The sequence below is a fragment of the Gossypium raimondii genome, chromosome 5 (genome assembly GCF_025698545.1).
Source record: "Gossypium raimondii isolate GPD5lz chromosome 5, ASM2569854v1, whole genome shotgun sequence".
Classification (NCBI taxonomy): domain Eukaryota; kingdom Viridiplantae; phylum Streptophyta; class Magnoliopsida; order Malvales; family Malvaceae; genus Gossypium; species Gossypium raimondii.
The window spans coordinates 48,237,009-48,248,703 of record NC_068569.1 but is presented as its reverse complement, the minus strand read 5'-3'; the positions used below and the strand labels follow the sequence as shown (position 1 = coordinate 48,248,703).

The following is an 11,695-nucleotide window of genomic DNA, read 5'->3' as shown; positions in this document are numbered from 1 at the left end:
AAACGAGGATCCCTATCAGAGGTGATCAAAACCAGTACTCCATGCAGTCTCACTATCTCAGAAATATAAAACTTTGCCAGCTTTTACAGAGAATAATCAGTACGAACAGGTATGAAGTGGGTAGACTTAGTCAATCGATCCTCAATGACCCATATTGAATTCTTCTTAGTGTGTGTTAGAGGCAACCCATTAACGAAATCCATAGTAAGACGCTCCCATTTCTAAAGAGGAATCTTAACCGGCTGCAGAAAACCCAAAGGTAACTAATGCTCAGCCTTAACCTGCTGGCATCTTCCCACAAAATCAGTAAGCTCAAGTTTCAACCTTGGCTCCCAGTATACTCACGGAGGTCTCGGTGAATCTTATTTTCGCCAGGATGCATAGCATAAGGGCTACTATGCGCCTCTCTCAGTATGGCCTGTCTCAAATCAGTATCATTCGGAACACAGATTCTCCCACGAAAACAGAGTACCCCATCACTATTTAGTCTAAAATCCGTAGTACTACCACCCTTAATTTGCCGAAATCGAAGACCCAACGACTCATCCTCCAACTGCTTACCCTTAATTTGCTCTATCCACGTCGGTTTAACTTGTAATTCAGCCAACAGACTACCATCATCAAATAAACTAAGGCGAGCAAACATCGCCCTCAAGTCAGTCACAACTCTACGGCTCAGTGCATCGGCCACCACATTGGGCTGACCAGGGTGGAATTCAATAGTACAGACATAGTCCTTAAGCAGTTCAATCCATCTACGCTACCTAAGATTCGGCCCTTCTGAAGGAGGAGGTGCTTGAGACTTTTGTGATCAATGTGAATGATACACTTATCACCATACAAGTAATGCCTTCAGATTTTCAGTGCGAACACCACTGCGGCCAAATCCAAGTCATGCGTTGGATAATTTTCCTCATGAGTCTTAAGCTGACGAGACGCATATGGTACCACCTTACCCTCTTGCATCAACACACATCCTAAACCAACATGTGATGCCTTGCTGTAAACAGTAAACTCCTTTTCAGAGTCTAGCTATATTAGAACAGGGGCATCAGTCAATACAGTCTTGAGCTTCTCAAAGCTCTCTTGCTACGCATCAGTCCAGTTAAATTGCACACCCTTACGTAGCAGCTTAGTCAAGGATGTGGCAATCAAAGAAGACCCCTCCACAAATCGTCGATAATATCCTTTCAGTCCCAAAAACCTGCGGATCTTAGACACGTTCCTAAGTTGTTTTCACTCCAACACAGCCTCAATCTTTCGAGGATCAACTTGAATCCCCTCGGTCGAAACTACATGACCCAAAAACATTACTTCACGTAACCAGAACTCACACTTACTAAACTTGGCGTATAGTTGTTTCTCTTACAGAATCTGTAGAACCACTCTGAGGTGTTCATCATGCTCATCCTCATTTTTCAAATACACCAGTATATCATTAATAAATTCCACTATGAATCAATCTAGATAGGGGTGGAACACTCGGTTCATTAGATCCATAAAACCTTCTGGTACATTCGTCAGTCCAAATGGCATCACTAGGAACTCGTAGAGACCATAGCGAGTCCTAAATGTCGTCTTATGCACGTCAACCTCTTTAACTCTCAACTAGTGATACCCTAATCGTAGATCAATCTTAGAGAAAGCCAAAGCCCCTTAGAATCGATCAAAAATGATCATCTATCCTCAGTAAAGGGTACTTATTCTTGATGGTCAGCTTGTTCAGTTGATGGTACTCAATACACATACGCATAGATCCATCATTCTTTTTTACAAACAGTACCAGTGCTCCCCACGGAGACATGCTAAGGCGGATGCTAAATTTGGTGCCTGTCGGTAGGGGGCGATAGACACCGAAACTGTACCAGGAAGGAGTTTTATCCCAAACTCCACTACACGATTTAGAGGTAAACCTGGTAGCTCATCAGGAAAGATGTCTAGAACATCCTTTACCATTCTGATATCCTTAACTGTAGAGTCCCCAGCATCTGAAGCACTTACATAGGCCAAGAATGTCTCATATCCCTTACGAACCAACTTCTCCGCCACCAGTGCATAGATCACATTAGATAAGTAGTTCCAACTATCTTCGATCATGACTACCTCTATATCCTCCTCGGGATTTTTGCCTTCTCGACCAGGGTAGAAAGATCTCTCTCCCCCTACGGGGCTAACAGAACTCTCAAATTATCTCTAAGGCCATCGTCAAAGCGGACACATCGCTTATACTCAGATGCCACCATACCTCGCGCATAACGGCTCAGTCTCAAAAACTCGGCCTCATACTCGACCACATTAGGGCCACCCTAGTGACACCCTTGAAGAGCTTAGCTCCATTGGATCGGGGTTATTTTGTAATGAACCCTCAGCCCCTAAATCCAGTATTGGGCCCAACAACCCTCTCCAAATTCCTTAGCATAGCCTTGGACAATGCATCGTCCCTAGTCATGTGATTTTGAGACCTAGTCTCAGGAGCAGGCGACACTGGCATCTCACTCGTATCCAAATTAGGCAGATTTCTAGATGACGAAGACCCGCTCAAGCACCTCTACCGCCTCTACCACGGCCTATTATACCCCATCCGCGAGTACTTCTGGTGCTCATTGTCTATTTACGTTTTATCGATATTAACAGTTTTATACATCAGTTTATAGTTTCAATGTTTATTAACAGATATTTTATAAAAATAGTATCAGAAATGTAAAGTTTATTTCATCCATCCCAGTGTCAATCAATGTCTATCACTTTTACTACAGTCTCAGTATACACTATTTTAAGGGTTTTTAGTATAGTCCATCTATAGTAGTCTTAGTATATACTACCTATAGCAGTTTCAGGTTATACTATTAAAGACAATTTCAGTTTCAGTTTAAACATTTCACAGTTTCAAAAAACTTACTGGATCGGAGCCAGAGACTCGGTGTACCACACTTTCAGTAAAAATATTTAGAAATTAGTTTTCAGAAATCACGTATTAAAAAACCCATATTCACAGCCAAGTTTTGCAACCTGGCTCTGATAACACTAAATGTAACACCCCAAACCTGGCCTAGACATTATGGCCGAATTTGACGATATCACATGTTAGTGCTTTTCAAAAAAATATGACGTTGCTAAATCCTTTTTTCTATTTAACCATTTTTTATTATCTTCTCTTAACCTCAAATCGTGTCATTCGTTTTCAAAACATTAGTCATTTACAAATCGTTATTCAATTTCAAAATGTTTATTTTTATTTTTATTTTTATTACGAAAGCTTTTAAACAGTTTGCTTATTTGTGGTATTTGATAAACATTAATTTCATTTGAAAATTTTGAGTTTTACCTAACACTAGCAGATTTAAATCATAAAATAGTATAAAATCCAAATTTTAAACCAAAACTAGTAAAGGCCATAGTTACAGCAAAATACTCCCAAATAAAAGTAAAATAAAAAATAGGTAGTAAACAGTGTAAAAGAAGTCGTGTGGCCACCACTGAGTCCTCCGCTGCACCGATCTGCCTATATCTGGGGATTACCTATACAGATTAAACAGAATGGGTGAGTTGACGTAAACTCAGTGTGTAATTCCCATACAAATGAATAGACAGTAAACAAATAACCACAGTCTGGGCTTAAGCCCTTTTTAGTATCAGTATCAGTTCAGTTTGGGCCTTAGCCCATCTCAGTACAAAACAGTCATGCAGTAGGGCTTTAGTCCATCACAATATCAGTAGCAGGAACAAATATGCAGCCACAAAAATCCTACCCATCCAGCCTCTACACACCATCTCCGTCGCAAATACTTTCTGTCGCAAAAAGAGTTGAATCTGAGACAAAGATGATGGATGGAACTTTTAAAAGATTATGATTGTGTTATAGATTATCATCCAGGAAAGGCAAATGTCGTAGTAGACGCATTGAGCAGAAAAGTAGCGGTTGAATTACAGGCAATGTTTGCTCGGCTTAGTATTAATGATGATGGAAGTTTGTTAGCTGAGTTAAGAGTCAAGCTGGTAATGTTTGATCAAATCAGAGCAGCATAACTAGAAGATGAAAAGTTGATGAAGAAAAGAGAAATGGTACAGCATGGTACGGTGGAAAATTTTAGTATTGATAAGTATGATTGTTTCAGATTTCAGAATCGTATTTGTATCCCAGCTACTTTTGAGATTAAAAAGGTGATTCTCTTAGAAGCACATGATAGTACTTTTACTTTACACCCTGGTGGAATGAAGATGTATCATGATCTACGAGAACTGTATTGGTGGCCAGGAATAAGGAAAGATATAGTCGATCATGTTGGTAAATGTCTGACTTGTCAGTAGGTAAAAGCAGAACATCTGGTATCAACAGGTTTGTTACAGCCCATTACTATTCCCGAGTGGAAATGGGATTGCATTACCATGGATTTTGTTACAGGATTGCCATTGTCAGTGAGTAAAAAGAATGCCATTTGGGTAATAGTTGATCGACTCACAAAGTCAGCTTATTTTATAGAAGTTAGAACAGATTGGTCACTATAGAAGCTTGACGAGGTTTATATCCGAGAGATTGTTAGATTACATGGTATTTCGGTATCAATAATTTCAGATAAGGGATCCTTGGTTTACATCAAGATTTTGGAAGCAGTTACATGAGTCATTGGGTACGTGACTTAATTTTAGCACTGCATTTCATCCACAAACTGATGGACAGTCTGAGCTGATAATTCAAATTTTGGAAGATATGTTGAGAGCTTGTATCATCGATTTTGCGTCAAGTTGGGAACGATATTTTCCATTAGCAGAATTTTTTTATAATAATAGTTTCTAATCTAGTATTCAGATGGCTCCATATGAAGCACTATACGGTCGAAGATATCGATCACCAGTATGTTGGACAGAATTAAAAGAAAGAAAAGTGATTGGACCGAAATTGATTCAAGAGACAGAGGAAACAGTTAAAAAGATTAAAGATAGACTGAAAGCCGCACTCGACAGACATAAATCTTACGCAGATTTGAAACGACGAGATATTGAATATTCCTTTGGTGATAAAGTATTCCTCAAAGTTTCGCCATGGAAGAAAATTTTGAGATTTGGTCGGAAAGGAAAATTGAGTCCACGTTTTATTGGGCCGTACGAGATTGTGGAAAGAATTGGGCCTGTTGCGTATCGATTAGCCTTACCTCCAGAATTACAGAAAATTCATGATCTTTTTCATGTTTCGATGCTTCAGAGATATAGATCGGATCCTTCTCATATCCTTCTCACTGAAGAAATTGAAATTCGATCTGATTTAACTTATGAAGAAGAGCCGGTTCAGATACTGGCTCGAGAAGTGAAAGAATTAAGAAATAAACGTGTTCCTTTAGTTAAAGTTTTATGGAGAAGTCATAGTGTGGAAGAAGCGACTTGGGAACTAGAAGAGACAATGAGAGAACAATATCCTCATCTCTTCTCAGGTAAATTTCGAGGACGAAATTTATTAAGGGGGAGAAATGTAATGACCCAAAAATTCACGGGCATCGAAAAAGTATAATATCGGGTCTTTTTCTTAGTAAATTGAGTTTGAAAATAATTATTAGAAGTAATTATGAGTTTAGTTTAGTGTTTAATTAGGTATTAATTAGGTGAATTTAGTGTAATTAAGAGTAATTAGTAAAAGGATTAAATTACAATAGAAGAAAAGTTTAATTATAGATTAAAGGAAAATAATAGGGGCCAAATGGGCAATTATGTCAATTGCCAAATTTGAGGCGGCATAAGCATAAAATCTAAGATTTTATGCGTTAAAATATATTATTAAATTATTATTATTATATTGTGAGATAAATAAGATTAAGACAAATTTATGGTTATGAATATGACATGTGTGGTAAAAGATATTTCTATTAATTATTATATATTATATTATTATAACAAAAATAAAAGAATAGAAAAGAGAAGAAGAATAGAAAAGAAACAGAGAAAGAGACGAAAACAGAGGAAGAAAAAGGAAAGAAAAGAAAGGGGAAAATTGAGAATTTGAAGCTTAAAGTTTAATAGGTAAGCTAAATCAAGTCATTTTCTCATAAATTTGATGTTTTGGAATCCTAGAATGAAATACTCTTGGATTTAAGTTGAAAATTTGAAAGTTAATAGATTTTTAGTAGGGTTTATGTTGAATAAATGATGGAATTGAGCATTTATTTGATAGAAATTTTATTTGGAATTGAATAAAGGATTGAATTGTAAACTAAACTATAAGTTTTGAGTTTTAGGGATTAAATTGAGGAAAATTCAAAATTAGTGAAAATGCTGAAAAATTAGTAGATAAATTTGAGTTTACAAGAACTTTGAATAGAAATAGAGTGTGAATTAAATTAGAAAAGTAGATAAATCTAGTTAGGATTAAATTGGAATTAAAGTATAAAATTTGATAGAAATTTTATTTTTATTGTAAAATTTGTGCTGTAATTAATTATTTAATTATTTAATTTTCGTAGCTAATAAAGAATTCGAGGTATTGGCACAAAAAGGGAAGGAGAAGGTCGTTGAGGAATAATCGAGCAAATCCGGGTTTGTATTACTATAATTCAAATTATTTAATTGTTTGAAAGTTAAATTTAAATTATGTGTATGGTAAGTAAATAATAAGGTAAGTGAAATATAAGATAAGTATTATTATTAAGAGGGAAGAAATTCAATTGAATAATGGATATATGAATAGAACTGAAATGAATATTGAATTGAAAATGGAAAAATAAATTTTGAAATGAATTATGATTGGGAATTGAATTTGGAAAATTGAATTGAATGAGTAAAGTATGTGTTGCTATCGAATTGTGTTTTGATTAGTGAATGAAAAGTATAATTGATATTGAAAATGAATTCTTGAAAATTGGATTGTGAAATAGAAATACCCTATTAACTAGTCGGACTGAGTCGGATATAATTGGCATGCCATAGGATTTGGAAGAGTACGAGATTTATCGGCTTTGCCGATTAGGCACTTTATGTGTCGTATCTCAGGCACTTTATGTGTCGTATCAGGCACCTCGTGTGTCATTTTAGGCACTTATGTTTCGTATACTGATCAGGTACTATGACCGTTTTAGGCACAATTTGCCGTATTGGTGTGTTTGGGTTGGAATCCGTGTATCTGTCATAGTCCAGATTGTTAATAGGGTGAATAATTCAAATGAGAAAATCAATGAATTTGATCGATTGTGGTATTGAATATGAGAAAATTTAAATTTTTCATATTGAAATTGATATTGAAAATAAAAGGCATGAATTTAATGTTTATGTAGTGATTGAAATTGCTACATGTGATATGTGATTGAGATTGAAGAATAGCTAAAAATTGTATTGTTATTGTTAAATAATGAAAATTTATGAATTAATTGATATTTAAGAAATCGGATAGTTACATGCTTCGTAATTATAATTCTTTATTGATATTATAATTTGAATTTTGGTAATACCACTGAGTATAAAATACTCAGCGTACGGTTCTTTCCGTGCGCAGGTTGAAAAAGGGGTCTGAGTCTCGGTTCAGCATCCAGGTCAATCCCGACTCTTGCATAGAGATTTCGGTGATGTTTTCTTCCTTAAATGAAAGTGGCATGTACATAAGAATTATAATAGTTATTTTGGTATGTTATATAGTTTTGTTGTAAAGTAAGATATTATGTGTTTTGATGATTATATTAGTAAAATGGTAAAAGTCCTTTATGGCATTGGTATCAAATTGAAATGACTTGATTAGTTTTATGAGTTAATTAGAAATGATAATAGGATTTTTATTAATTAAGTTGTTATGTCAATATGTCAAGTAAGATTTAAGTATATAAATTCCTTGATTGAAATCTTGGAATTGAAATTTGGTTATGTTTTGAAATTTTGCGGGGTTTTATGTAAAATAAGCGAAATCTTTTAAATTTTTATAAAAAAATGAAATCAATTAGTAAAATTTATATGAATTTACGAATTATTTTAATATGTTGGTTATTTATTTAAGAATTATTTGTAAATTGTTTGATATGTCCGGTAATGCCTCGTAACCCTGTTTCGGTGACGATTTGGGGTTAGGGGTTGTTACAGGAGCACATTCCATGGCCACCGTTTACTTCTTTGAAGAGCACTTACAACGAAAGGATTAGTCATTGCTACTGACAATGAACACCGTGATTTTGTCAATAAAATATTGATAATTGTGAATAATAATTATATTGTGAGTAGTCAAAGTAAAATTTATTAGGCGGCGTTGGGAGTGGAGACTCTTTCATATTTTCTTTTACATTTATCCAGTAGGAGTAGGGGATCCATTGATATTTGCTTCTACATTTGTCTAAGTTGGATGTCAAATCAGAGTGATTGTTATCAGTAGCGGACAGCCTGATTTAAAAAAAATGGTTCATAATTGTAAATAATATTTTTAATACTATGAGTAATCAAACTTAAATGCAAGTTTAGAAGTGACGAGAGTGAAGGGACCTTTCATATTTTCTTTTACAACCTTCTATTATGGTAATTTCAATATTGTTTAGCCAGTTTGATCTAACTACTTCTTAAATACCAAATTTCCCATTTATATTATAAAACAAAACAACTTTCGTGTTCTTTTCTTTGTTTCTAAAAACAATAATAATGGCATTTTAACTTTGTTATTAATAATGATGTGGCCCTTGCTCAACTAATCCCTTAATAATGAGGTTGGGAGTTGGATCCCCACCCCATGGGAATGAAACACATTTAATGGCCATCGTTTCCTTTTTGGAATAACATCTACGACGAAGGGATTAGTCATTGCTACCGATAATGAACACCGTGATTTTGTCAATAAAATATTGATAATTGTAAATAACAATAATATTGTAAGTAATCAAATTTGAATACAATAGGCAGCATTGGGAGTGGGGACCCTTTCATATTTGCTTTTATGTTTGTCCATTAGGAGTAGGGGACCCATTCATATTTCCTTCTACATTTTCCCAAGTTGGAGGTCATATCATATTCCTTATTATTAGCAGCAGACAGCCTGGTTCAAAAAAAATGGTTCACAATTGTAAATAATAATTTTAATATTGTGAGTAATTAAATTTGAATATGAGTTTAGAAGCAACATGTAACGCCCCAAAATTCTTATTTTTGTTATTTTGAAAATGTGACATAATTATGTATTGGCATTTGTGGTTAAGTGCTCTGGTGAGTTTGGGAGGTCTTGAGTTCAAGCCTTGACTTTGGCAAATTCTAGTATTGTTTTTACTTAACCCCTATTTCTCTCTAGTAGGCTTTTAATTAAAAGTTTGTAAGTAATTGCTAGAATGGGCTTGCTGGTCTGGTGGCTAAGGGGAATGTTATTTGGGAGAGGGTTAGGAATTCGAATCCCAGCGCGCATGTAAGGACAAATACATTTTTATTTGCTCGTCAGTTAGAGAGTTTGAGTTGTATTGAAAATCTGAGTAGTGGGAGTTTGGTAGAGAGAATTTAGGGGAGTGGATTTTGGGATTATCAGATTTTCTGAGCATTATCATTTCCTTTTTGTAAAATTTTGATTTTCCCAAAACTCCCCACTTTTTTGACGCCATCTCTTCTTCCTTTCTTCTTCACCTTTTGTCTTTCTGTTGTCAAACCCGAACTTTTTTTCTTTCTATTATTCTTTCTGTTTCCGTCTCTTTTGTTGGCTACCACACCTTCGTTCGGTTGGGTCAATTTTCGTCGCACGTTCTGGTAAGTAGAGTTTTTGCTCTCTTTAACTTACAATTTTATTTATTCAACTTTGATTTGAAGGTTTGTGGCATTTGGCAGTAGCATCTCACGTGGATTAAGGGTCTCATCGTGCTATTGCGTAACCAACTGTTTCGAGGTGCTGGGGTAAGCATTTCATTGCTTAAGGGATGCGTTTCTCGTTTCGGATTTAGTTTTAGTTCGATCAATTAATTGATAAATTGAGTGAAATTGGTCAATTATAGGTTCTGCAGTGCTCGAGGATCGTTGTAGCATCAATCCATACCAGGTGTATACCCGAAACACAAAATAATGGATTTGGCGAAAAGCTAATATTACTTGCTGTTTGGACAGTAGCAGTAGGCTAAATCTAAAAAAACACCATAAATTGTGGGAATCGAGTTAGAGGGTGAAAAAATATGGGATTAAATATATTTTAGTCTAGTTTCTCATAGAAGAAACGAAGTAAGCAACATAATTTCATATTATGAGATAATGGAATTTTAGTGAGACAGGGTCAGAATGATTTCGGAATCCCCTGTCCTGACTTCCAAAAATTATTAAAAATTGTATAAAAATAAGTATGGACTATATTTTATATTTTTAAAATCCTGAATGAGTATACTTTTAAGATATACAAACAAGAACATCATCCAAAATTTGTACGAGAAGATAATTAATTTTTAGTACAGAAAGGTCAAAACTGCCAGACAGCAGAGTAGGGGAAACTTTAAAGAATAAACTGTACTTACTGACTAAACCAAAAATACTAAAAATTTTATCTTAAGAAGATATGTGAGTCTAGTTTTAGGGAAAATTTCAAACTTTAGTTCTAAATTCTGTAGCTTAAGATACAAATAATTTAGTAAAAGTGACTTAATTAGACAACTTTGAAGGATTATACAAGTAAATAGTGGAAACACATATGAATAATTATCTAGCATGGGTTACACTAAAATGGATCATGAGGCTAAGGCCATTTTGGGTTGTGTGGGCCACACGGGCGTGTAGGCGCACAAGGGCATGCAATGTGGGCCGTGGGCCCAATCTCACTGTTTGACTACTAAGGTTGCACGGGTTGCCCGAGACGACTGTGGACCTACTGTAGGGTCAATAAGCTTACCTAGACCCCTAATTGACTAATAATGACTGTATGACTGATATATATACATGTTATCGAGCATGACGATATTTACTATATTGAAATTGTATGCGTTATTGCCATGATATAACATGTCATTACTGGATATTGCATTGCATTGGGTTGGGGGTTTATATTGTTCGGAATAAGTGCACTGAAAGGCCTCGAGCCTAGATTATTGGCAGCTCAGCTGCAAACTACTGTCTAGTGCCGCATTCGATACTTTTTGGAGTGTAGGGATGGGTGGGTTGATTATATCCCCACATGGAGTGTAGGGTTAGACGGAGTTGGAGTGTAGAGGCTGGCAGGGTAGAATTTGATACTGTATATTTGTTTCTTTATTGAATACTGTTACTGTAATGGGCAAAGGCCCAAATACATGACTGCTTCTGTATTGTAATGGGCTAAGGCCTAATTGAAACTAAAACTATTACTGAAATAGGCTTAGGCCCAGACTGTGATTACTTTCTGTCTGTTTGCTTATTATGGGATTACACACTGTGTTTTTTTAAACTTACCCTTCTAATTTGACTGTACAGGGAATCCCCAGACATAGGCGGATCGGTGCGACGGAGGACTCAACGGTGGGCACACGACCTATTTAATTCGACTTAGTACTTAATTATAATTTTTATTTTATTTTGGGGGTATTTTTCTATAATAATGGCCTCTTTGGATTTTTATTTTTAATTTGGGGTTTCTATTGTTTTGATTTACAAATGCTAGTAGTAGGGATAATCGAGTTTTCAAAACGAATCAAATGTATTAACAAAATACACACAAATATGCAAACTGTTTTAAAAAGCTTCTGCAATAAGTGACGTTTTGAAAATTAATAACGTTTTGAAAGAGAATAACTTTGGAATATGAATCACGTTT

At 35.2% G+C, this 11,695-nt stretch overlaps 1 protein-coding gene and 1 long non-coding RNA gene across 2 annotated transcripts; both read left to right on the top strand.

Annotated features, from left to right (window-relative positions):
* Positions 1-3,537: 3,537 nt before the first annotated feature.
* LOC128041097 (uncharacterized) lies at positions 3,538-5,729 on the top strand. Its single transcript, XM_052630425.1, has 7 exons — positions 3,538-3,541; positions 3,863-3,996; positions 4,123-4,285; positions 4,337-4,440; positions 4,808-5,020; positions 5,201-5,426; positions 5,683-5,729. Exons 1-7 carry the CDS (start codon positions 3,538-3,540, stop codon positions 5,727-5,729), a joined length of 891 nt encoding a protein of 296 aa, XP_052486385.1.
* A 171-nt stretch (positions 5,730-5,900) lies between these two features.
* On the top strand, positions 5,901-11,583 carry LOC128040940 (uncharacterized). The gene is made up of 6 exons (XR_008195698.1): positions 5,901-6,009; positions 6,450-6,522; positions 7,475-7,541; positions 9,739-9,822; positions 9,921-9,964; positions 11,356-11,583. It is a non-coding gene; the product is annotated as an uncharacterized LOC128040940 (long non-coding RNA).
* The last annotated feature ends 112 nt before the right edge of the window (positions 11,584-11,695 follow it).